At 42.6% G+C, this 26,623-nt stretch overlaps 2 protein-coding genes, 1 long non-coding RNA gene and 1 other non-coding gene across 6 annotated transcripts; 2 read left to right on the top strand and 2 right to left on the bottom strand.

Annotated features, from left to right (window-relative positions):
- Nucleotides 1-2,924: 2,924 nt before the first annotated feature.
- PEX12 (peroxisomal biogenesis factor 12) lies at nt 2,925-5,662 on the top strand. Its single transcript, XM_047080520.1, has 3 exons — nt 2,925-3,604; nt 3,884-4,437; nt 5,261-5,662. The coding sequence occupies exons 1-3, from the start codon at nt 3,479-3,481 to the stop codon at nt 5,658-5,660; spliced, it is 1,080 nt and encodes a 359-aa protein (XP_046936476.1). The 5' UTR covers nt 2,925-3,478; the 3' UTR covers nt 5,661-5,662.
- A 1,902-nt stretch (nt 5,663-7,564) lies between these two features.
- On the bottom strand, nt 7,565-10,309 carry LOC124513282 (uncharacterized). 3 transcript variants are annotated; one of them, XR_006962344.1, is made up of 2 exons: nt 9,913-10,309; nt 7,565-7,675 (listed from the first exon to the last, which is right to left on the bottom strand). It is a non-coding gene; the product is annotated as an uncharacterized LOC124513282 (long non-coding RNA). The 3 variants fall into 3 exon arrangements; XR_006962343.1 differs by lacking the exon at nt 9,913-10,309 and adding an exon at nt 7,774-8,157; XR_006962342.1 differs by lacking the exon at nt 9,913-10,309 and adding an exon at nt 7,830-8,157.
- On the bottom strand, nt 7,800-7,896 carry LOC124513643 (Z30 small nucleolar RNA). Its single transcript, XR_006962472.1, has one exon. It is a non-coding gene; the product is annotated as a Z30 small nucleolar RNA (small nucleolar RNA).
- Nucleotides 10,310-11,453: 1,144 nt separating the features above from the next.
- On the top strand, nt 11,454-25,364 carry LOC124513153 (protein SLFN14-like). The gene is given in 8 exon segments (XM_047080921.1): nt 11,454-11,473; nt 15,994-16,172; nt 16,175-16,589; nt 16,828-17,303; nt 18,827-18,955; nt 21,572-22,286; nt 24,529-24,868; nt 24,870-25,364. Coding segments are annotated over 8 exon segments (2,769 nt in total).
- Nucleotides 25,365-26,623: the final 1,259 nt, after the last annotated feature.

The raw sequence follows: 26,623 nt of genomic DNA, 5'->3' as shown, positions 1-26,623 counted from the left end.
CTTGGTTTAATTGCAATCTCCTCAGAAAGGCACTCTGTTTACCCATTCTAGAAGGTTCTGCACTCCCAGCCCACACCACCACCCCATCCCAGCCCTCTCATTCTATTTACAAATTGTATCTTAATTTATTTATTATCTCCCTCCTCAACTAGACTGTAAATTCCATGAAGGCAGATACAATTTGTTTTTATTACTACTTTATACCCATCACCTAACATAATGTCTGACACATAAAAGTTACTCAATATTGGGCACCTGGGTGGCTCAGTCGGTTAAGCATCCGACTTGATTTTGGCTCAGGTCACGATCTCACTGTTCGTGAGTTTGAGCCCCACATCGGGCTCTGTGCGGACAGTGCGTGGAGCCTGCTTGTTATTGTCTTCCTCTCTCTGCCCCTCCCTTCTTGCTCTCTGTATCTCTCAAAATAAATACAAACAAACTTTAAAGTTACTCAATATTTATTAAATAAATTACCATCCACAGGCAGAGTACTAAAACTAGCATTTAAGACCTTCCATAATCCGTCTAAATCTATTTTCAACATACCCTCTACTATTCCTATTTGTGCCTCTACAGTTAAAGCAAGTAACAATTTGTTCCTCCTATCCACTCCATGCTGCTCCCTTAGCCTCAAAAGTTCTGTCACTACTACTAATACTTGCCCCAAATGTACTTATCTTTTGAGGTCCACCTGATTCATAAAACTTTCTCAGTGGACATCTGTTATGATATGAGGTACAGAATGTACCAGGTTACATCATTGCATTAAAGAGCAACTGGCAAAGGGAAGTGGAAATAAAATATGAGGTTAGAAACAATGTTCTTGCCTTTGGTTATGCAGGCCAATAAGGGTGTTCTGTTTAAACTGGTTAGCAGTGTGTATTCCTCCCAGCTGATAGTTATCTCTTCCTCTAAACTCACGTCATATTAGCCTGTCTGATGGCTCTGAATACCTCTTCACATAAGTGCACTTTTTATGTGTCTTATTTATTATTACATTATAAACATGAGGGCGGGATTTATAATGAGGTGGTTATTTGTTGGCTGTAATAATTGACACTATTTTTGACTGCCTTTTCCTTGTGCAATTTCAATTTACTTTTGGGGTATTTTCAAAGACCATTAATCAAGATGTCTTGCCCTCTTCCCTGAAAGAGTGGAGAAGACATCTGAACTAAGGTAGGGCAATACAATTTGCATTCTAAGTACAGTGACAGAAATTTGTTGAAGCTCATTCATTTTAACAATGCTGCCTGGGTGAGACTTTACTAATTCTTGCTAGAGACATCCAATAGGACTGTAGTTCCTGTCCTTTTAGAGCTGGCTTTCCTCATTTTAACTACTCTATATATTTCCAATATTTTTTTTTTTTAGTTTAAATAGTGGCCTATTTCTTTTGCTTGTAACCAAAGAACCCTAAAATTGATACAAATGTTTAACCAATTTCCCACTTGTCATAGTAGATGCTGTCTCAACTTTGTCTTTTTGTTGTTTAATTAAGAAAAGCTTGCATATGGGTCGCCTGGGTGGCTCAGTCGGTTAAGCACCTGACTCTTGATTTTGGCTCAAGACATGATCTCTTGATTCGTGAGATCGAGCCCTGCTTCGGGCTCTGTGCTAAAAGTGTGGAGCCTACTTGGGATTCTCTCTCTCCCTCCCTCTCTTTCAAAATAAACAAACTTAAAAGAAAAGAAAAAAGAGAAGCCTGCAAATAAGGGCTACCATTGTTAGAACACCTAATACGTGTTGGGTGCTTTATACAGATACATCATCTCTAGTCCTTAAAATTCCCTAAGGTAAAATATCTTGTATCAATGTGATTTTCGCTGGCAGGTTATTTGGTGGAGTAAAAAACACCTTTTAGAACTATAATTAAGGTTAACTTGCAATATTTTATTGAAACAATTAAACCCAAATCTTGTTTTTGAGAGTTCTCATTATGCAAACCAATTATCTTTATACCACAAGGTCCTCTAAAGCAGTGAATACATTCTATTCCTATCTATTTAGCACAGAAGTGGGGAGGGGTTGAAGAAAGAGGAATGGTTAAACGTGAATAAGCAACTCAAGAGAGGGTAAGTTGCATATGATGTAAAGGCCCTTTGCTAATTGTAAATTACACTAAGTTTGGTATACAGGGAAAAGTACCATCTTCCAAGCGTCTCCAGTTGATTCTAGTTACAACTCATCAGGATTCCTCTTAGTCTTGTATTCACATCGCTGTGACACATCCAACCGTATAGGAGAGTAGGAACCATTTTCATCAAGTGTGGCAAGTGCCTAGTTATGCTTGAACGTAACTACGCCTACAAGACAGTTAATCTACCGGCTAGAATGGAAAGTGACCGTTCCAAGTTCTGAGGAACATCAGGAACCTTTCTCATTCTAATCATCTTTTTTCTTTTCTTTTCTTTTTTTTAAATTAGCGGCAATAAGGCTAAAGACTTCTATCTCCAGCTGCAAATCCCTCCTGGGAGGGCCGACTATAAATTAACCACCACGCCCGGCGCACACAGAGAGAACTTCCGTGTGTCCACATTCCCATTCGTCCCCCCACCCTTAACTAAATCGCCCAAGGGAACACAGGCCTCAGCAGCAGGCTCGAACTCCTGGCTCTGGGTGCCAGACGTCGCGCGGCGCCCCAAACACCTTTCCAAAAAGACCTCTGCAGAGAGATTCAGAGGTGTGGCTTCCCATCGGGGATGCGATGCAAACCTAGCTAAGAAAAGTAAATCGAGCTGAGAACCCAACTCCAAGCCAGGCCTCCCCAAGTCACTTCTTTAATTTCAGCGGGAGCGGAAGCGGAAGCGGAAGCTCCGGTGGGGTCATAGAGTTTGCTCGTTCCGGTTTCCGGGCCACGTTCGGGGCTAGAGCGCCTCCCGTCCGCCAGCCATCCCAGTCCCCAGCGGCTTCTATTTCCGGGTGCGGCGCCTGTCATAAAGCTGGGGCCTCTCTACAAACGTGGAATCGTGGGTCCTTCGCGCCTCGCCGGGGGTCAGCGCGCAAGGACGGTCCCTGGTGGGGGTACTTCGCAGCCAACGGCTGGAGCCGGTCTTCGCGTACCGAGTCCGCACTGGCACCTCTAACCCCTCAGAGCTAGCTGGCTCTTGAGCCCTCACGAGTTAGAGTCCCTGATTCGCAGCCTCCAGGGCTGCAGCTCCAGAAGATATCACTCCTTCGCCCATCCCTGTCCCATAGGCATGCTCTGCCCTGTGAGGTACAGCATTTGACAAGTCACCCCTACCCCACACACCACTTCCACCCGCGTCTGCCTTAACTTCGTTCTTAACCTCCTTTTGAGACCCCTCTCTTCTGCCTCCAGAAGAGGTCTTTTCCCCCCCACTTCCGTGAAAGAGGAGTTTTGGGTCTCTTGCAGAAAGATTACCTTTAAGACTGAGCACCTATTTGATAACTAAAACAAGTTCATGCTTACTAAAGAGTTTGTGGGCAAAGTGAAACCCAGTGCACACAGGAAATTATGGCTGAGCACGGGGCTCACATCACAACTGCTTCTGTGGTGGATGACCAGCCATCCATCTTTGAGGTGGTAGCACAGGAGAGTTTAATGACAGCAGTGAGACCTGCTCTTCAGCATGTGGTCAAGGTAAGGTGTCAATTCTCTGAGAGTTTTTAGGGACTGGGTAAAAACCAAACCAATAATTATAATTCACATCCTATGGTTTAACGGTTATTGAGTCCATGTTATGTGTAGAGCCCTGTACTGAATAACCCAGCACTTCAGGGAGGATAGGGCAGACCCCAAAAGAAGTGCTCATTTAAGCCTAAAGTATAGAATTTAGAAGAAAAAAGGGGAAATGCAAATACAATGCATAGTAATTGTGAAATGGAATGAATTTCATTTTATTAATTTACTTTGCTTTAGGTTCTTGCAGAATCCAATCCTGCCCACTATGGCTTCTTTTGGAGGTGGTTCGATGAAATCTTCACCCTGCTAGATCTTCTGCTCCAGCAGCATTATTTGTCCAAAACCAGTGCCTCATTCTCTGAAAATTTTTATGGCTTAAAGCGCATTGTAATGGAGGACACACACAAGCTTCAGAGGTTGGCCAGTGCTGGTCTCCCAAAGCAGCAGCTTTGGAAGTCAATTATGTTCCTGGTTCTTCTTCCCTACCTGAAAGTGAAGCTAGAGAAGCTGGTTTCTAGCCTGAGAGAAGAGGATGAATATTCTATTCATCCCCCTTCTTCCCGTTGGAAACAGTTTTATAAAGCCTTCCTGGCAGCCTACCCATTTGTTAACATGGCATGGGAAGGCTGGTTTTTTGTACAACAACTTCGATACATCCTAGGAAAGGCTCAGCATCACTCACCACTGCTGAGGCTGGCTGGTGTTCGGTTAGGTCGACTTACAGTTCAGGATATACAAGCTCTGGAGCACAGACCAGCTGAAGTCAGCATGATGCAGCAACCAGCCAGGAGGTAAGGCTTTAACATTCCCCAATATTTCGTTAACATATTCTAAAATCAGAACCAATTTTATTAAATCCACCTTCCTCGGTTCACTTTGAGGTATTTTGTAAATGCAGAAAAATTCTCGTGTCCATAGAACAAGAGTGGTAAACTTCCTGGTAAACTTCCTCATCACACTAGCTACATTTTTGTGCACGCTTGCTGCGTGCGTCAGGCCCTGTGCTAGGTGTTTGCTTTACGTACGTTACCTCAATCCTCATCACAACCGAATGAAATAAATTCATTGTTCCATTTAACAGCTAAGGAAACTGAGCCCTGATACTGAAGTCCTTTGCCAAGGCCACATGGCTGGAAGGTGGCAGAATTGAGATCCAAGCCTGATCAACAGTTCTCAAGACTGTGTCTTAACCACAATGCTATACTGCTTTTAGTTAGTGTTTGTGGTGTCCTACAAGTTCAAATATGTATTCCTCAATATTGCTAAGTTATTTTTTGTTAAGAGCATTGTTCCTTTTTCTGGATATACTACCTTACACACACACAATCTATATAATCAGTCTAATTTCTTTCTTAAAACACAAAAACAAAGAAGACCCTAGTCATTAAATACAAAGTTTAGCTCCTATACTCCCAAAAGACTGTAAATCAGAAAAAAGAAATCATTTAGAACAGATACTAAAGGAGACAGTGCCAATCTAGCAACTACTCAATCCCCAAACTGAATCGGTGATTCTGATGAAGAGTGTAAGAACTATAATTTTAGTAGTCATTCTGTGATGATACCTACATAAGCAGTTCCTCCTTTTGTCTCCTCGTTCTGTTCTCCCACCAGTGTTGGTGAGAAGATAAAGTCAGCTCTGAAGAAAGCTGTGGGAGGTGCTGCCTTATCCCTCTCTACTGGCCTTTCTGTGGGAGTATTCTTTCTGCAATTCCTTGAGTGGTGGTACTCATCTGAAAATCAAGAAACCGTCAAATCGCTGACTGCCCTACCTACTCCGCCACCACCTGTACACCTGGACTACAATTCTGATTCTCCTCTGTTACCCAAAATGAAGACTGTGTGCCCACTGTGTCGTAAAACCCGGGTGAATGATACTGTTCTTGCCACCTCTGGCTATGTGTTTTGTTATCGCTGTGTGTTTAATTATGTCAGGAGTCACCAAGCTTGTCCCATAACAGGTTATCCAACAGAAGTACAACATCTAATTAAACTGTACTCCCCTGAGAACTGAAACGGATTAGCATTTTATCTCACAACAAAATTACTGCACTATAAGGCCACAGGACTGATTTTCAGCACAGTATGTAGCATTGTTTGATACTTCTCATCCTCCACTCATAATTATATGGACTTTAAATAACTAGAGTTGACCCCTGAACATGTGTTCACCGGCCCCCCACATACAACTTTTGAATCCCCCAAAACTGAACTACTAATAGCCTACTGTTGACCAGAAGCCTTACGAATAAATAGTCAACACACATTTTGTATGTTAGATGTATTATATACCGTATTCTTGCAGTAAAATAAGATAGGGAAAATACTAAGATTAAGAGAAAGTACCTTTATACTGTACTTTTTGGGGGGTGCCTGGGGGGCTCAGTCGGTTGAGCATCCGACTGCAGCTCAGGTCATGATCTCGCAGTTTGTGAGTTCCAGCCCCGCATCGGGCTCTGTGCTGACAGCTCAGAGCCTGGAGCCTGCTTCAGATTCTGTGTCTCCCTCTCTCTCTGCCCCTTTCCTGCTCATGCTCTGTCTCTGAGAAATGAATAAAAGTTAAAAAAAATTTTATACTGTACTTTTTACAGTACTGTAAGAAATCCAAATATAAGTAGACCTACACAGTTCAAATTTGTGTTGTTCCAGGGTCAACTGTATATGGATTTCTTTAAAAAGATGTATCCATTGATCTTAACCTTTTAACTTGCTCTCTAGATTCCTACTTAGAGTTTAACAAGCTGGTTAGAATGAGAATCAGGACTGACAGGAGACATGAAGGTCAATGTACAAGAAGTGGATAAAAGGGTATAGTTAGTACAGAAGCTTTTCCTTGAAGAACAAGAGGTATAGAAGCTCTCAGGAAAAACCCAAGTTAGACCTCATAAAGTGGGTAGTGAATAGGTAGCAGCCTTCTTGAGGAAAGGAAGCATTTATCTGCCTATGAAGAAGATATTTTATCAGTTTGCAAACAATGTGAAACATAGACCTGCTCTTTATAGACATACTTAGAAACACTTTAGAAGAACAAAGCGCCTTCCATATACTGTAATCCACTTGTTAAGTAACACCTGTTATAGTTTATCAACTTTTAAAGAAGATTCCTTTATGAGCCATACAGATGGGAAACTGGTTAAAGAAAAGTAGGGGTTGAGTGTATATTGTTGTCTGAAGATTTCAGTGTGAAAGCAAATCTAATTAAGAGATGAACTAAAATACTGATCTAACTTTGTGCAAAAGAATCTTTTAATAAGCTCTTTCTTCTTGCTGTTTAAGAGTCTGCAAAATGGGCACAAATTATTCTGGCTATTAGTAAGTTTCTGTGAAATGCTGAAACAAATTTTAAGAATAAATGTTTTTGGCAAAGAGCTGTTCCAAGTTGTCATGATTATGTGGAAACTTAAAGATTACTGAGGTGTTTAAATTTTTCATTCAGACCACCTTTGACTTTGAGGTATTTTTGTATTGACATCTTGTTTGTGTGTGTGTGTGTGTGGTTTTTGGTTTTTTTTTTTTTTTATTATTGCTAATCTAATACTTGGAGAAAAAAATCCTCTACTCCCAAGAGCAAGAATTCAGCTTTGTGTGAAATACCCTGTCTTAGAAATACTACAGAAACACTTCAGTTCTGTGTAGTAAAATTCATGCCACTGGATGGTCAGGTTGGTGAAAATATATGGGTAGAGGAAGGATGAAAATAATTTAAGTGCCCCTGCTGAGATAAGTGTTTTCCAATATTTTCACTCATTTAGCAATTCAAAGCACATTCTCTGATAGTACAAAGTTGATTAAATTTTGAAATGGATTAACCTATGGATTTGAAAATATTAACACTTTTGTGTACCATAAGAAGAATGTAATAGATATTTGTAAAAGTTCTTGTTAGAGCGCAAGGTTTTACGAAAACAAACACCATAGTTAATTAAGCATTTTTAATATCATAAGTCAATAAGGAAACTGAACCAGATTCAGGATTGAAATAATGTAGTCCTCCATGAAGATATCAAAAGCCAGATTTTTCACCTCAACCTAAGAAGGAAAACAGCAAAGTATCAGCAATTCAAAAGAATATCAAAGAAACATTCTTATACATAATAAAATCAGTATGCAAATAGATTAAAACATACCAATGTGGAAAAACCACAACCAGAATCAGCTCAGAGAGAAGATTAAGGGATCATACCCTGGTCAAGGCCAACCCTGAAGCAGTGGCAATACCAGGTCAGACTATACTTCACTCATCATCGCATCATTCCATTTCACATCCTTCTATACCTAAGAGCAGCCCAACACTCTCCACATCCAAGAAAACTTAGGTTAACCTATGAAAAAAATAAAGGCTTCTTTATAGATAAGTTTCAACCATGGGTTTTCAACAAATACTTTATTTTCCATTATGTTTTGCTTTAAGCAAGTCTGCTGTACAAAAATGCAAACTTGGAGGAACTTTTTTGCTTTTGAAATACAGGAGAGTGGAGAAGCATTTATGATTAAAAAAAATTTTTTTTAATGTTTATTTATTTTTGAGAGAGGGAGAGAGAATCCCAAGCAGGCTCCAGGCTGTCAGTGCAGAGCCCGACGGATGCAGGGCTCCATCCCGCCAACTGTGAGCTCATGACTGGAGCCAAAATCAAGGGTTGGATGCTTAAATGACTGAGTCACCCAGGCGCCCCCCAAATTTTTTTTTAATGAGCCCAAACACTAGGCATGATAAAATTTCAGGGATGTCTGTGAAGAGATTTATCGTCCTAAAGTAAAAGCTTTAGAAAAGATTTTCTACTACATTCCATTATAAACTCCAGCTCATTTAATATACAGTTTGATTTATAATTCTGCTCCTAACAAAGAGAAGAAGTATAGTCATAAAATCTTTATACTGGAATCTTCTATCTTAAAAGTCCAAGATCCAGAGAGGCTACGTTTTGCCAAAGGTTCACAACAAATTAACTAACAGTAGAGCTGGAAAGAGAACAGAGGTTTGATCATCAGATTTACATTTTTCCACTACCAGTTAAATATGAGGCTTAATTTCATTTTTCTCCAGGCCATAGGAAAGATAAAAGAAGCAATGCAAGGGGCGCCTGGGTGGCTCAGTCGGTTGAGCATCCGACTTTGGCTCAGGTCATGATCTCAGAGTCTGTGAGTTCGAGCCCCACGTCGGGCTCTGTGCTGACAGCCCAGAGCCTGGAGCCTGCTTCAGATTCTATGTCTCCCTCTCTCTCTGCCCCTTCCCTGCTCATGTTCTGTCTCTCTCTGTCTCAAAAATAAATACAAAAATTTAAAAAAAAAGAAAATTTAAAAAAATGTTGTTTAAAAAAAAAAAAGAAGCAATGCAAAGTGTAAGTAATTCAAAACCTGGATAATCAATTTCTGAGTAAGAAAGCTGACTGCATTTCATTTATTCTAAATGACACCTTCTGGTGGTATTTGTCACTGACGTGGAAAAGTACTTGGATCACAATGTCACCCTCCCCAGCCTTTCAGCATGGTGTTGTCAGTACCTAAGTAACAATTCTGGAGACAGCACATGCTTCCTTCAGCCATCTATAAATGTCAATAGATTGATACTCCTTAGTTAAAAATTGACAGCTGTTGGTCTGTGTTAACCATTCAGCAATTAAACTCCATTAAAAAGGGGCGGGGGGCGAGGGGACTAACAAAGTGCCTGTTTAACAGGGGCTACGCTGGAGTCTTTAGTTCATCTTCCTACACCGGTGAAGTACACATTAAAAACGAGGAAAACAGAGGCTGAGAGAACTTAAATAACTTTGTCTAAAAGCACGAAACTTGGGAGCGGAGCTCCAAGTGTGCTCCCGCCATTCACAGCACGCACACATTCCTAGTTCTCTTCCTCAGTACACTTTGCTCCATCTGGAGTGCCTCCCCCAACCCTTTCAACCTGGAGAACTTCTAATTATAGTAACCTTACTCAAACGTCACCTTCTCTAAGTGGTCTCTAACTCTGTCATCCTCTCGTCTCACTTACACAGCACTTTTTCCCACCACAGCACGCCATCACACGCTACTTATTTACCCATGCACATACCCCTCCTTCCATCTCTGCCATCGGCCCCATGGCACGGACTTCCTCAAGAACCAGGCCAGTGTCTTCCTGGCCTTTGCATCCATCGCACTCGGAACAGTGCCTGGTACATAGGACGAGGCTCAATAAATGAACGTTTAATTCGGTCACGGGGCGCCCCTCCCTCCTAAACTTAAGCTCCTAGATTACAAAGTCATCAGCACAATTTAAAAAGCCAACTTACCTCCAATACTGCACGCAGGTAACCATACACGCATCTCTAAGCCCTCCCTCCCCTAGCTTCTACCTCATGGCGGTCTCCACGGCGCGCTGCGCAGGTCAACCGGTGCTTCCATACAATGGACTCTCAACAAAATAATAATAATAAAGTCCAAACCCCACCGACTTCAGGAAAGACTGAGAGGGGCCGTACTTGCAGGGAAATACGAGTAAGGCCGAAGCCAGGGCTCAAACCAAAGACCCAGGCACGAGTCCACAGCCCGCTCTCCGAACTCCTCAAGCTCCCACGCCCTGTCTCGGGAGGTTTGCTCCGGCCCGCGGAGACTGACAGCAGCAGTCCCCGGCCTTTCGGCTCCTGGCTACAACTCAGTCCCGCTTCCCGCTTGCCGGTAGCCTAGCTTTGCTGCAGCTCGCGAGACCTCCCCGCCCAGAACAGCCTCCGCCGGACAACCAATCCTCCGGCCGCCATTGAGTCACGTGGGTCACAGCCTTTGTCGGGCGGGTGCGAGGAGCAGCCAATCGGAGGGCCAGGCGACAGTGAGGCGTGGAGCGGGACGGAGGGCGGAAGCGCCTTTTCGGTTGCTTCTTAGTGTGGGGTCTTCGTCTTCAGGCTAGTGCTTTTTCAGCCTTTGAGCGATTCCTGTCTGCCTCTCAACTCCCTGCCCTTGGACTTTGGGATGTCTTTTGCCAGTTGCCGGTCCTTTGTTTTACAACCGGGGAGGGCATCTGAAAGAGTTGTGCCCGGTATTTCCGGGAAGAATTATCGATTCAGATAGTGATCCAATAGGATTTACTGCACTTGTCCGATTCCCGCGGGAGGGCTGAGGGCTGGGGGCTGGGAGGAATGTGTCCCTTTCCATTCTGTGAACTCTTTCGTTGATCGGGCGCTTGGACGCTTCCTAGATCAGCTTTCCACAAGAAAAGTGCAGCTAAATATCAAAGAAATGCGCAGGAGAACTGGAAAGACTTCCTGGAAGAGGTGGCATTTGATCTGAGTCTGGAAAGATGGATGGGTTTTGAAAATTAGGAGATTCTGGCAGAAGGAATAATTTGACGCCCGAATTAAATGAGAAACCATGGGGGAACTTGGAAATTAAGTAAAGTCGAAAAAATGTAGTGTTTCTAAATTTGGTGAGTTAGAAAACACCAGGGGATACTTAATATGTATGTCCTCTAGCACCAAAGACAACAAAAACCCAAAAAAGCCTGGAGCACAACCCAGACTATCTAATCAGAAATTCTAGCGTTGGATCCCAGGCAGATGTATTATTGAAAGGTGACCCAGGGATGATTCTGATTCATACCAAAGTCTGAGGACCGCTATTAGTGTTAAAGAAAGGAGGTGGTGGGAAATTTGAAAGACAAATCAAGACTTCATCAAAGATGGTGGCTTACTGGCTGTGTAGATTACTCTGGAGAAAGTGGGAGACTTGAAGATTTCAGAGTGGGAGTAGATCAGTGATCAGAGCTGTACTTTTGACAACTATGTATGCAAATGTGTTTTTAAATAGATCAAAGGAGGGCGAAGTGAAAGAAAGGGAAACTATGGCAAGTGATTGGCATAGGTGAGAGCTAAGAAGAACCTAAATTAGGATTGTGGAAGTGGAAATTGAGAGGTGGCATATGAAAAGCAGCGTGAGGAATGTGATGAGTGTCAGAAAGGGATGGGTAGAAGGTGTCAACCTAAATAAAAAGGAAGACTGAGACAAGTGCAAAATTGTCAAAAAGATGAGCTTATTTAGGAAGAGCAGAGGAGTTGCAGTTCAAGACTTGCAAACGTTAGCAAGTTACATTGAGTCTCTTGAGAGTTTGGGATAGGCTGCATATTTGGGTAGGGAATGTAAGGAGGAGAGAGCTCAGTTTAGAGTCTGTTAAAATAAAAAAGAAAGGGAGGCCAGATTTGAAAATTCACCAAGCAAACCAGACCAGACCAACCAGTCTGGTCATACAAACAAACTTCAATTCAGCTTCCTTTGCAAGACCAACCTGACCTGGGTTATTTCTTTTTTTTTTTTTTTTAATTTTTTTTTCAACGTTTATTTATTTTTGGGACAGAGAGAGACAGAGCATGAACGGGGGAGGGGCAGAGAGAGAGGGAGACACAGAATCGGAAACAGGCTCCAGGCTCTGAGCCATCAGCCCAGAGCCCGACGCGGGGCTCGAACTCACGGACCGCGAGATCGTGACCTGGCTGAAGTCGGACGCTTAACCGACTGCGCCACCCAGGCGCCCCTGACCTGGGTTATTTCTTGTTTGTGCCTTTGGGAACCATAAGTAAAACTTAACCCCTGACCAACTCACTATCATTTAAGAAAATTCAAGGGATACCTGGGTGGCTCAATATGTTGAGTGCCTTGACTCTTGAATTGGGCTCAGGTCATGATCTCATGACTTAGGAGATAGAGCCCAGTGTGGGGCTGAGCGTGGAGCCTGCTTGGGATTCTCTACCTCCCTCTCCCTCTGCCCCTCCCCTGTTTGCACATGTGTGCCCCTGTACACACAGTCTCTTGTCTCTCTCTCTCTCAAAAATATATCAAGTATCAGTTTTCTGTAAATCAGGCATTTATGAGAAATGAGTCTCTCAGTCTTTTTATTTTCCTGAGGGCCCTTATGTGAGATTTCATTTTCTCTCCTCTGGTTCCATTTTATTTTATTTTATTTTATTTTATTTATTTATTTATATGTATGTATGTATGTTTATTTTTTAGAGAAAGAACAGGGGAGGGGCAGAGAGAGGGAGACAGAGACTCTGAAGTGGCCTCCACAGCAGACTCTGTGCTGATAGCAGAAAGCCAGATGTGAGGCCTGAACTCATGAACTGTGAGATCATGACCTGAGCCAAAGTCAGACACTTAACCGACTGAGCCACCCAGGTGCCCCGCTCTGGTTCCATTTTAGATTGAAGTTCGAGAAATAAAAGGGAAGAATGAAGAGAAATGGAGTGTCTCTGTACCAGACCTATTAAGGATTTCCATTGTAGTTTCAGGACAGGAGACGTTAGACAGTGAAGGTAATGGGTCTTTTCATGTGCTATTCTTCTACCTGGTTTCCCTTTCTTTCCCCATCTCTCCCTCTCAACCTGGTGCATTCTTTTTTTTTTTTTTAATGTTTATTCATTTTGAGAGACAGTGCACGAGTAGGGGAGGGGCAGAAAGAGAGGTGGAGAGAGAGAATCCAAAGCAGGCTTCTTGCTGTGAGCACGGAGCCCAACGTGGGGCTCGATCCCACAAACTGTGAGATTGTGACCTGAGCCCAAATCAAGAGTTGGACACAACTGATTGAGCCACCCAGGTGCCCCTCAACCTGGTGCATTCTTACTTGCAGGTTGCAACTCATGTACCATCTCATTTATGAAATCTTATACTCACGAGCATAGTTACTGTCACTCCTCAGAACACCCAGAGCACACTGTTCATATGTTATTAGCTCTCCAGAGTGGCACTAGGGTATAATGGTCATGCATGTGACTATATTTGCAAGCTGTTATAAGAGTTGAATGAGCACACAGAGAATGCATAGCAGGTAAAGTGCTCAACTGATGTTATTATATCTGTTGAATTGCAATGAGTTAATACATGTTTTTCCTCTCTAGATTGTGAGCAGGACGTGTATCTTATTCTGGCTAACAGTAAGGCTGCATGGCAGAATGATAGTAAATGAGTTTTGCAAGAGACAGGGGTTCAGATCCCAGCTCTGTTACTTACTAGGTGTGTAGCCTTGAGCTTTACTTCCCTGAATTCAGTTTCTTCATTTATAAGATGATGAAAATAATGCATGTCTTACAAGTTGTCATAAGGACAATTTGAGACCATCAGAGTTGCATATCTGGCCCAAAGAAGCCAATCACTAAATAGCAGTTTTTATTGTGACATGTAGCCCCAGGCTACATTTCATTCTCACAAGAGTTGTACAAAGAAGACACTATTATTATCTCTAATTTACACAGAAGGAATCTGAGGCTTTGGTTAGCATAACTAAGGTCTCAAAGCTAGAAAGGGCCAGAGCAAGGATTTCAACATCTCAGATGCTCAAACAATAGCTGATTGAATGAGAGAATGAGTGAAAGTTAGGAGACTTAGCTAGGGTCAGTCAGTGGTGAGGGACAGCCAGCACTGTTGCTCTCGGTCTCTATGTTCTCCATAGTCTTTGAACCATCTCTATGAATGAACCGAGAGTAGATGGACACTGGTATTTGTCAGTTTGTGTGTAGTGTGTACAAAGGTTGTGCCCTAACTACCTCTGTTGATAAAATGAAATACTTAGTGAATAAACACATCTTAAATAAATTGGAGGGGCACCTGGGTGGCTCAGTCAGTTAAGCGTCCGACTTCACCTCAGGTCACAATCTCGCGGTCCGTGAGTTCGAGCCCCGCGTCAGGCTCTGGGCTGATGGCTCAGAGCCTGGAGCCTGCTTCCGATTCTGTGTCTCCCTCTCTCTCTGCCCCTCCCCCGTTCATGCTCTGTCTCTCTCTGTCCCCAAAATAAATAAACATTAAAAAAAATTTTTTTTAAATAATAAATTGGAGGTGAGAAATTTGGGGAAATGTACAAAGGACGTTCATATGGAGCTAGAATCTCAGAAAACATTGTCTATCATAGTTGTTATCAGCATCCAAGTAATAGCAGTGAGACTTGGCAATCACGAGAGTATAGGTTTGCTAGTTCAAAAGCAATTAGATTTGTTTTGTGGGTCCCAGCAGGTGGAAATTATAGGGAGACAAATTATAAGTGAAAATCAGGAAGCCGTTTCTAACAGAGCTGTCAGAAAATAGAAGGGACTAATTTGAGAGGTAGTGAGTTACTGTTGCTGGAGGTGTTCAAGCAGTTGCTGAAAAGATTTGTTGGGAGTCGAGAATATTATAGAGAAGACTTAGGAATCAGATAAATGGTTGGACTGGAAGATTTTTAAAGTTCCTTCCAACGCTTCTGTGATTCTATTATATGAACAGAAATTTCTCTAAGAGCCATACGTTTACATTTACCTACAGAAGATGCTCACATATGAAAAAAACAATTCATCAGGCTGATTCTGGTTTGCCTGGAGGAAGTGAGAAGGCAGCCAAGAGCAAACAAATGGCAGAGGAGGGTACCCATCCTGCGGATGCCTGCTTTTTTCCCCTCTTGCTGGGCATAAACAACACCCATATGGCCTCTACTTGGAGGAGATCACACAGAAGAAATGGTTTTCTTCTCCTAGAGGAAAAATTTTGATTTGGGTTAGTAAATATTTTGTTTTGCAATTAATAAGAGCTAACAAGGCCGTTTGTGAAACATTTGCTTCAGAGCTCTGAGTTCAAATTGGATGGCTGCTCTCTGGTCCGTGAAGCAAAAAGGGAAATCGACCATAGTTTAAGGACTATGTTCCAAAGGCTCACATTTTCTTCTGAGCCTTGGAGGCTCCCCCAGCACAGGGTAGAACTATTTAGAAGAGAAAGAACACTCCTGCTCCTACTTCACACTGTGTATGAAGAAACGTATTTTTAGAAGAAGGTTTGAGAAGCTATAACGGTTTCTGCATTTGGTATCAATAGACATTCTTCCAGGAGTAAAATGTTTTAAATGTATAAAATAGTGCATAAAGAACACCAACTTTTATGTTTGTTTTTATAGTAAGACCACATCACATATACCCCAGAACTATTCTCCCTTAGTTCTCTATTGCCTTCCTTTCCCTTTGAATTATAAATAGGAGCAACTTTTGGCTCAACTTCTGCCTCTGCATATTCTGTATAACTTGCTTTGGCTGCTGTGCCAATCCGTGCCCTTTATCTCTGGGCTCACTGTTGTTGCTTCCTGACTTTAAATGAAAAACAACTAACAGTTTCAGCAATGGAATCTTTCTGTTATGGCAAAATATTAAGCATTCATCTTTACCTATACCTGTTCATGCTGGAAAGGCTTGGGAGCTTGCAATGTTGTTAGAAAATAGTAATATCAAAGAGTGTTTCCAATGTTAAAATGTATCTCCAGTAATCTGTAAGTTCAAAGAAAATATTGTAATCTCCAGGATTCTTGTTAATGTAGAAACCACATTTCTGTCCAAGTTATTTCCTGGAACCCCTTTCTGTTATTGTTTGGAGCACAGAGGGACTGCTGGGCTGGATGGCGTCCAGACCGACATGGAAATGCTCTATCCCAAGACAGTTGTACACGTGGGCAGGATGACTTTTGGAGAAGAGAGCAGGAAGAAGATGGCCAGTAGCTATCTGAAAAGAACGGAGAATGCAAAAATCATCCAAGCTACCTGTGCGCTGTTAAATTCTGGAGGGGTGTGATCAAAGCAGAGAGTGATGATAAAACCTACAGTTAACGATGCCATGGGCTGGGGCAGGACCTGGAAACTTCTTTTCAGAAGCTCCTTCCTTCAGGTTCACAGAAATACCTTGACTACATGCAGCAGGGGCACAATCTCCTGATTTTTGTAAAGTCCTGGAGCCCAGATGTCTCCAGCCTCCCCCTAAGGATTTGCAGCTTGCATTCCAATCTCTACCAGAGAGCCGTGACTTCCACTGTCAACCTGAGTGCCAGCAGTGCCTTGGAGCTTCTCAGAGAGAAGCAGTCTAGAGCCCAAAGAGGAAGATCAAGGGTGAAGGAGTGGAGTTCTCAGAAAGTTCCTTACGGATACATTCAGGAAGAGGAAGATAGGAGGGTGTCTGCCTCAGAACTGTTTCAAAAGGACAGGCTCCTGGGGCGCCTGGGTGGCTCGGTTGAGCGTCCGGCTTCGACTCAGGTCATGATCTCATGGTTTGTGAGTTCGAGCCCCATGTCGGGCTCTGTGCTGACAGCTCAGAGCCTGGAGCCTGTTTCAGATTCTGTGTCTCCTTCTCTCTCTGTTCCTCCCCTGCTCATGCTCTGTCTCTCTCAAAAATAAATAAACATTAAAAAAAATTTTTTTTAAATAAAAAAAACAAAAGGACAGTCTCCTGTATAAGGAGAAACTCAATGTTACGGAGTCAACACATGTGGAGCTTAAAAGGTTCACCACCAGAAAGATTGTCCCTCGGATTAAAGAAATGCTGCCTCATTACGTTTCTGCGTTTGCCAACACCCTCGGGGGATACCTAATTATTGGAGTAGATGATAAGAGCAAAGAAGTGCTTGGCTGTCAGAGAGAAAAAGTGAACCCTGACTTACTAAAAAAGGAAATAGAAAGCTGTGTAGAAAAATTGCCAACCTTCCACTTCTGCTGTGAGAAGCCAAAGGTGCATTTCACAACCAAAATCTTGAATGTGTACCAAAACGATGTCCTGTATGGCTATGTCTGTGTGGTTCACATGGGGCCCTTCTGCTGTGTAGTATTCACAGAGGCCCCAGATTCCTGGATCATGAGGGACAATTCTGTCACAAGGCTGACGGCGGAGCACTGGGTAGCCGTGATGCTGGATATTCAGTCAGGTAAAGCAGAAGAGAAGTCATAATCTAGTCAGCCAGGGAGGAACCCCTTCTGTGCCTTCCATGGGTATTTGGTCAGGTAATTTCGTTGAAGGATAGAAAGCAATTTTGCTTACAAATATTCTCCCATTACAGGGTTCTTTTGAAAATATTTCCAGTTCCAGAGTGCCTGGCTGGCTCAGTCAGTGGAGTGTGTAACTCTTGATCTTGGGTTTGTGAGTTTGGGCCCCACGGCGGGTGTGGAGATTACTTAAAAATACAATCCTAAAAAAATATTTTCAGCTCCAAAGACCCAGAATATGAACTCTTTGAGGTCAAGAAATGCTTGGATTTTGGTCCACTTTTGGAAATTTATCCGATCAGCTATGAATTAGTGAAAGTTCCCTTATGCACGGTAACTGCCTGTTGAAAGAATTTTGTAGGCTGGTTTTCTAGTCAAAAACATTAATCAACAGGGTCACTCTGAAGTCAGTATTTGGGAGAAACACTGTTTAAGGATGACTTCACTAATTCTTTTTTAAAAAAATTTCTTTTAATATTTATTCTTGAGAGAGAGAGAGAGACAGAGCATGAGTGGGGGAGGGGCAGAGAGAGAGGGAGACATAGAATCCAAAAGCAGGCTCCAGGCTCTTAGCTGTCAGCACAGAGCCTGATGTGGGGCTCGAACCCACCAGCCGGCTGATCATGACCTGAGCCGAAGTTGGTTGCCCAACCAACTGAGCCACCCAGGTACCCCTCCACTAATTCCTTTAAGGGAAGCTTGTTGACAAATTTGAATGGTTTCTGTAACATTAAGAGCTAATGTCTTCAACCAGTGGGCTTGAGGCACTACCAAATGGGGAAAAACCGATGTAAAAGGAGATGCTGAGCAGGGGATGGGGGAGGGGAAGAAGGACTCATAGTGTTTTCACCTCCCTTACAATTTGGCTCAGAATCAGCCCTGGTGATTTCTAATCAATCCATAAAGGACTTACAGGTCAGTTTGTCTTCATGGTCAATATGTTCCAAATTTGATAAGAGAAGCTGGGATCAAGACTCGAGTGATTTTGCTAAATCATTCTCCTGTCCTAAATTTGTTTGAGTTTACTTTTCTCATAGACACACACCCCAATCTAGAGATCCTGCTGCTTTCTGATCCAACTAAACCTTGAATGGGGGTTTAAACAAACTATAACAAAATAAAAAAAAAAATACTGTGCTAACCTTTTTCTGATCAGCCACCAGCAGCCTTTCCTTTTAGGGGTGACCCAGAATCAGAATATCAGAGTTAGAAGGAAACATTAGGGGCCACCAGCTCACGTTTGCACGAGAGGAAATGACTTGCCCCAAATGAGCCACACAGTGACTTAGAAGATGCGTGACACTCCAAGAGTCCCCAGTCTTCATTTCCTAACATATGTGAACTGTTTGAGGCGTAGAAAGCGTGAGTGGCTCAGGCACACTGCACATCTACGTCAACAGTAGTAAGGGCAATGAAAAAGAGTTTTCTTTTTTCATCTGAAACAACTTGCCGTGTGTTTGTTTAGCAACTTCCAGTCTGGCCACTGACTACAGCTTTCACCTGAGTTCACCAGCTCCAACAGCCCTAGGAAGCCCATCATCTCCCAAAAAAGTCCTGGAATTTAAGAGACCTCTACAACAATGTCTGTTTCCAGGTATTCCTTCTTCATTATAGCTGAAGGGACTTTGCTTTCTAAAACTGAGTTGGAGGATGGGGGCGCGTCTGGGTGGCTCAGTTGGTTAAGCATCTGACTCTTGACCTCAGCCTAGGTCTTGATTCAGGGTTGTGAATTCAAGTCCTGCATTGGGCTCCACGCTGGACACGAACCCTAAAAAAACAAAATTAAATTAAAGTTAAAATAGTAACAATAATAATAATAATAATAAAGTTGGGGAGTGCCTGCCTGGCTCAGTTGGTAGAGCGTGAAACTCTTGATCTTGGGGTCATGAATTTGAGCCCCACATTGAACATAGAGTTTACAAAAAATAATAAATTGGGAGGAATTGGTAGCAATTAGTCCAAGGCAATTAGTCCTTAAAGGAGGTCAAATGTAGACATAATGGTCCTGAAATAGTATATACAATGGACTCTTGTTTCTCAGTTATTGTATCCACATTATATTTCTGCGTGCTTTGGGGCTTCCAGTCACGTATGGCTTTTGTTCTCCAAATTTGAGAAAATATAGGAATTCTCTTAAATTCTTTAAGTCTATACCACAGTGGCCCCTGGCTTTCCAATCAGAAAGAGGTGAACTGGAGTGCCTGGGTGGCTTAATAGGTTAAGCATCTGACTAGCTCAGGTCATGATCTCACAGTCTGTAAGTTTGAGCCCCCTGTCAGGCTCTGTGCTGACTGCTCAGAGCCTGGAGCCTGCTTTGGATTCTGTGTCTCCTTCTCTTTCTGCTGCTCACTCTCTGTCTCTCTCATTCAAAAATAAACAGTGAAAAAAAAATTAAAAATAAAAGAGAGAGGTGAACCATGGGGTCACATGGACTCTTCCTAAGGCAGAGCTTCTCAATCTTGGCACTATTGATATTCGAGCTCGATAATTTTTGTTGAGGGGGGCTGCCCTGTGACTTTGTTGGATATTTAGCAGCATTTCTGCCCTCTACTCACTAGATGCCAGTAACACCTTCTCCAGCTATGACAAAAAATATTCCAGATATTGCCAAATGTCCCCCAGGGGGCAAAACTGCCACAGGTTAAGAATCAATGTCCTGAAGGAAAGTTCTTGGATCCCTAAAGCACCAGGTACACACACAGACACACATACACACACACACACCTTAGCCGGAAGAAATGCCTTCCTAACAGTAGTGGACCACTTGGGGTTGAGGAGAAGGTACCAGGAGGCCATTCTATTCTGTGAAGACTCCTTCCTATGCCTTCTCCTGCACAAGAGCTGCCAGAAATAGGAAATTTGTAGTCCTGGCCTGTGAAGAGGGGGTGCTTTCTCTTTTTAAAAATTATTGAGTTAATTTAAAATTTTAATTCCAGAGTAGCTAATTACAGTGTTACATTAGTTTCAGGTGTACAATACAGTGATTCAGCAGTTCCATATATTACTCAGTGCTCATCAAGATAAGTGTACTCTTGGGGCGCCTGGGTGGCTCAGTCAGTTAAGCATCGGACTTCAGCTTAGGTCATGATCTTGTGGTCTGTGAGTTCGAGCCCTGCCTCAGGCTCTGTGCTGACAGCCGGAAGCCTGCCTCAGATTCTGTGTCTCCCTCTCTCTCTGCCCCTTCCCCACTCACACTCAGCCTCTCAAAAAATCAATAAATGTTAAAATTTTTTTAAAAAGATAAGTGTATTCTTTTTTTAATGTTTAAAAACCACATTTTTTAAAAAAAATGCAAGCGGGGGAAGGGCAAGAGAGAGAGACAGAATCCAAAGCAGGCTCCAGGCTCTGAGCTGTCAGCACAGAGCTCAATGCGGAGCTCGAACTCACAAGCTGTGAGATCATGACCTGAGCCAAAGTTCGTGCTCAACTGACTGAGCCACCCAGGCACCCCAAGATAAGTGTACTCTTAATCCCCTTCATATCCATGCCTCTACCCACCTCTCCTGGGATAACCATCTGATTGTTCTCTATAGTTAAAAGTCTGTTTTTTGGTTTGTGTCTTTTCCCCTCTTTGTTCATTTGTTTTGTTTATTAAATTCCACATATGACTGAAATCATATGGTATTTTTATTTCTTTAGCTGACTTATTTCACTTAGCATAATACTCTCTAGTACCATCCATGTCATTGCAAATGGCAAGATTTCATTCTATGGCCAAAAATATTCCATATATATATATGTATATTTCCATGCATATATATATATTTTTTTCCATATACATATATATTTCCATGTGTATGTATATATATATATATATATATATATATATATATATATATTTCTCACATCTTTATCCATTCAACTATCAATGGACATTTGGGCTGCTTCCATAGTTTGGCTATTGTAAGTAACACTGCAATAATAAACATAGGGGTGCCTATATCCCTTTGAATTAGCGTTTTCATATTCTTTGGGTAAATACCCAGTATTGTGATTACCAGGTCTTTCTAGATATGTCTCCTGAGCCAAGGGAAACAAAGGCAAAAATAAATTATTGGGCTACATCAAAATAAAGAGGGAGTGCTTTCTTTGTAGACAAGGAAACCCATAGTTCCATGGCTAGATTCATTTCTTCCTATGATGTTGCAGGAATACTTACAATATGCTTTTGTAAATTTTAGTTTGTAATTTCTATTTCTTGCATTTTCAGTGACACAGGAAGAGATACAGTTTAAACCGGTATCCCTCTGTAAGAAGCTCTTCTCAGATCATAAAGGACTCAAGGAGTTAATGAAGACACAGATATATCCTTGTTCTCAGGGGATTGTGATATTTTCTAGAAGCTGGGCCAGTGATGTTGGCTTAAGGAAAGAGCGGGATGTCCTGTGCGATGCTCTTCTAATAGCAGTTAACAGTCCCCTGGTACTCCATACAATCTTAATATGCCCCGGTTGGATTGGAGGGCTTGAATATGGCCGAAACACTGTTCATCAGTTAAAGCAGAAACTGGGAACCGTTGGTAGTTACACAGGGAAAGTGTGTGCTATCCCAAGGTTGATGCACCTGTCCAGCACACAGTGCAGCCCCAATGAAATCCCTGTTCACTACCCCCAGTCCTACAGGCTTGCTGCCAAGGATGAAATGGAAGACTTGTTGCCGGCCTTTATCATAGTCTCACAGTGTTCCAGATCTCTTCTGAGTGACCAGCTGGGCTGTGAATTTTTCAACTTGCTCATAGAGGAGCAATGTGAGTTGCTTTCAGAAAGCCTTCAGGAGCCGCGAGAATTGTTTATCCACTGCTTTCCAGGAACCAGGAAGACAGCCCTAGCCATAAAGATCGTGGAGAAAATTAAGCATTTGTTGCACTGCAAACCAAAAGAGATCCTTTATGTTTGTGAAAGCGACTCTTTAAAGGATTATGTGATGTAAGAGTGCCACTGACTCAACATGATAAACATATTTAGTCAGTCTTTTCGACAGTATCTCAAGAGTAATCTGCTTTTTTTTTTTTCAACGTTTATTTATTTTTGGGACAGAGAGAGACAGAGCATGAACCGGGGAGGGGCAGAGAGAGAGGGAGACACAGAATCAGAAACAGGCTCTGAGCCATCAGCCCAGAGCCCGACGCGGGGCTCGAACTCATGGAGTGCGAGATCGTGACCTGGCTGAAGTCGGACGCTTAACCGACTACGCCACCCAGGCGCCCCAGTAATCTGCTTTTTTAGTTTAAGATGTTGTGAGGCCTTAGCTGCATAAATCTGAGAGCCCAAACCCTATACACATCTCCAAATGATCAGGTAGTTGAGCTACAAATGGGTACTATGTAATGCTCAGGTTTAAACATCTCATTACAAATTAGCCAACTATATATATCACTTTAAATTTCTTTAACTAGAAACATTTTTTTCCCTACAATCTCTGGCCTTAACTTTAAGAAAAGTGTAAATAAGCCTGTTTTGTTTTAAGTATACATTTTGCTTGATATTTAATGCTTCAAAGTCATAGAGTATTTCAGTTAATTAGACATTATACCTAACAGGAACTTGAATTTAAATACCCATTTCATTTTGTTTATAAACTGTTTTCATTTGTTTGACTTATTCTGAATCGACAACTGCAGAAAACATGCAAATGTGCCTCTGACTTAAGTCTTTACCTTTCAGTGTAGTAAAAAAAAAAAATTGGTTGTTATACAATCTAGCAAATGAGGGCAAACTCACTTTAATTTTTGGTTTGGTTTACTTATGTACCCAATAAATCTTTTGGGGCCCCACTTATATGCTAGGAATGTGTACATTTAGTGTTACCAGGGAAAAACATATTGAAGATGGGACCCTAAAGATCCGATAAGGGAGATAAGAAAAAAATAAGCAAATTGAATGTTGCATAATTAATATGATAATAAGGATATGATCATTTTAACTTAGGTTGGAGGTTGGCCAGCAAATAGTCCTGGGTGAAGGATCCTTTGGCATACTCTTAAGAAGTCAGTAGGAGAAGTGGAGGGCTTTTTAGGCAAAGGGCACACAGCATGTGCAAAGGCACATGAGAGAATCAGAATGGTAGGTCTTACTGGAGTAGGGAGGGAGTAGAGGTATGTAGCAGGTGATGAAGTTAGAAAGGAAGGAGATTCCGAATTATGGAGGATCTTGTAAACTGTGCTAAGGGCTATGCTGTATGGGTAAGTTTAAAAATATCCCAGTCAAAAGGCAAATTCAACAAGTTATTTATTGAACCCCTAATATGAGGGGACTAAGAATCGGTGCTTTACTTCAAGAAGTCTACACAGTCAAAACAGGTACAGAAGAACATAAGTAGCTGTGATTCAAGGCATAGGGGGAGTAAATCCCCAAGGACTGCATATGTAAATCAGGAAATCTATAGGGATGAATGATGTTATTTGGATCTAAATTAGAGGAAAGAAACAACCAAGTTTACTTTGAAAAAATTACCTATATCTATCTATATAACGAAATTGGCTGTTTCTTGCCTCCTCTAATTTGTTCCTCCTCCTCTAGTACGCTAAAACATACTACAAAGGAAAATTGAGCTAAGTAAACAGAGTAGCAGTCCCAGAGAGGCATAGCCCTGTAGATTTTCTATCTTACTTGACATGTCATGGAACTCAGCAACTTCCTGATGTTTTCCTTACCAAAATCTAAAAAGGCTTTGGTTTTGTACTACCAGTAAGTGGGGAAATAGGATTTGCTTTAGATAGGAATTAATCCTAGCCCATACCTCTTTTGCACATAAAAATTATGCCTCCAGGGACCTGCTCGCCTGCTCTAAAAAGGAAGAAAGTTAAGCAATGATAGTAACAAGTGGAAATTGATTTTGAGATTTCCTGTCAATGTAATGAGCCTGTCTTTAGGGATTGTCAAGCAGCAGAAATGGACTAGTAATAGAAATGAAATCTCCTACCAGGGTTCATTTCAAAAATTTTCATGTGCAGATTTAATTAGATAACCCCAAAGAGTAGAGTTTGCAATTTATGTAGTCTATCAGGTAACTTGTAAGTAGAGTAGTTTTGTAGTGTTTAGGACACCACTGAGTCAATGAATCAGTCTCCAGATGAGAACTAGCCTCTAATTCCGATGTCGATAGTGATGCATATGGTGTTCCCTTTGTATATATGCCTGAAACCTTATTCTCTCTTTCATCCTCTAGCCAACAAACCACCTGCAGAGTTGTGACTCGGAAAACCTTCTTACAAGGGGAGTTCCTAGAGGTTAAACACATAGTGATGGATGAGACTGAGAATTTCTGCAGTAAATATGGAGACTAGTACTTGAAGGCCAAGAGCATCACCCTTCCAAAGGTGAGGGGAGCTGGGAGTGAAAACCTTCATCATGGGATTCTCTGGATTTTTCTGGACCCTTTCCAAGTCCATCATGCAGATATTAATGGCCTCCCCCCTTCATCTGCTCAGTTTCCTCGAAAAACAATCACCAATGAGATCCACTGTGCTCTGGAAATAGCAACGGTCACGAAAGAAGAAATGAGGAGGGATCAGAGCAAATCTGCCCTCTGGCAGGTCCCCAGACACACCGCCATTGTTCAGGGAAACTGCCTACAAGGAAGCAGTGTGTGCCCAGGGTCTGCCTGGGGTGGATGACACAGAGACTGGCCTCACTATGGAACAAATTGTGAAACGCGTGGCGGAAAGGTGTCACCACCTGTTCCAATGTGACTACCTGCCCAAAGACGTAGCCATTCTGTGCAGGAAAAGGGAGGACAGAGGACACTATGAGCCTGCACTGCTAAAAGCAGTGGGATTATTTGTAACCCCTGGAGCAACGAAGGTTGTGTTCAGCCAGGCCTCCGGTGTTTGGGGCAGTCACATCATCTTAGACAGTATTCAACAGTTTTCAGGCCTGGAGAGGAAGATTGTGTTTGGGCTGAGTCCAGAATGTGCACTGTCAGAAGAAGCACGTGAGCTCCACTTTGCCTCATGAGCCATTAAACACCTCTACGTGCTTTATGAAAAGAGGGCAGCTTTCTGAAAATTATTTTCATACAGGTGCCAGAAAGAGCAGAGTCTCTTCTCTGGGGGAGGTGGCAGCTACTCCTTCTCACATATTGCAAGTGAGAAAGTCAAGGCACAGTAAGTACCGTGTGGAGCCAAGAAATGTCTCTTGGGAGTGACCTTTCACTCTGTGTGCTGTTACTGTCCTTTTCCTCCTATACACTATGGCAGACTGATGATTGGTCCCCTGCCTCTGGTTTTCCTATCCAGTCCATCTTTCAGGGACCAGCGGTTCTCCTTAAATGGGGAACTGACTGTGTGGCATTCCCTGCGAACGTATCTGCAGGGAGGCCCTGCAGGCTAGAAGCCAAACCAATTTTCAAGGCTTTCCATGACACACCCTGACTTCCTCTCCTAATGCGTCCTTTGTTATAACTCCTCTCCCAAGGCCTCTAAGGCAGCCCAGCCTTGCTGACCCATTTTGGGAGTGGGAGGGAGGATGCCCCCCAGGCTACTTATTTTAACTGGGTATCTCAGGGGCAGCACCTTGTTGAGTACCTCATACTGGCTCTGGGTCTCGAGCTTCATGGGCCCACAACTTGATTTCCTCTTTGCACGAAGCATGGATTGGTCTCTTGGAGATGGTTTGATGCCAGTCAAGCTCACAAAAGACCAACGCACACATGAAAATGTCACCCTGTCAGTTTACAGTGAGTACTGTAGTAGTAAGTGGGCCAGATGCTTTTGCTAATCCATATATTCAATGGCAACATTGGAAGCCAAATTATGAGCATAGCTTTGCAGCAATGGGGATCCCATTCAAATGTGTGAAGAGTCTAGGCAATATTCGACTAGTGCAGTCATCCCTAAAATAGGGATATTTCCACCACAAGGACTCAGACAGGTCAGGTTTACAAAATAAAGCAAATTTATTTTTCTTCTCTCCTAGTTTCCAAAGTTTCCAGGTTGACCACCAACCCTCCCCTTACTCCTCCCAACACACACACACAACACACACACACACACACACACACACACACACACATTGCTCATGTTCATCCTCTACCTGTTCATACGTTCACCTAGGCTCAAAACTGCTTATCCTCTGCTGCTGGCCTGGGAAATGGTCTGTCTGTAAGAGGCCTTTGCACATCCCTGAGCTCTTCCATTATGATTTGGTGTTAATTTTAATCAACAGGGAGCCTGGATGGCAACTCTACCACCCATGCCATCCCTACCCACTCCTGGCTTCTGGCTGTGCTTCTCTTCTCTGCCTTCAAAGCCTTGTCTGCCCCT

Source organism: Lynx rufus, unplaced genomic scaffold (assembly GCF_022079265.1).
Source record: "Lynx rufus isolate CCGP_SWC_20201006 ecotype Redwood Valley unplaced genomic scaffold, mLynRuf1.p SCAF_18, whole genome shotgun sequence".
NCBI classification, from domain to species: domain Eukaryota; kingdom Metazoa; phylum Chordata; class Mammalia; order Carnivora; family Felidae; genus Lynx; species Lynx rufus.
Note: the sequence above shows the minus strand (reverse complement) of the source record. Positions and strands in the feature narration are given on the sequence as shown.

Coding starts and splice junctions, on each gene's coding strand:
- PEX12 (XM_047080520.1), top strand. CDS start 3,479: ATGGCTGAGCACGGGGCTCACATCACAACTGCTTCTGTGGTGGATGAC. Junction 3,605..3,883: donor CTCTTCAGCATGTGGTCAAG/GTAAGGTGTCAA, acceptor ACTTTGCTTTAG/GTTCTTGCAGAATCCAATCC. Junction 4,438..5,260: donor ATGCAGCAACCAGCCAGGAG/GTAAGGCTTTAA, acceptor TTCTCCCACCAG/TGTTGGTGAGAAGATAAAGT.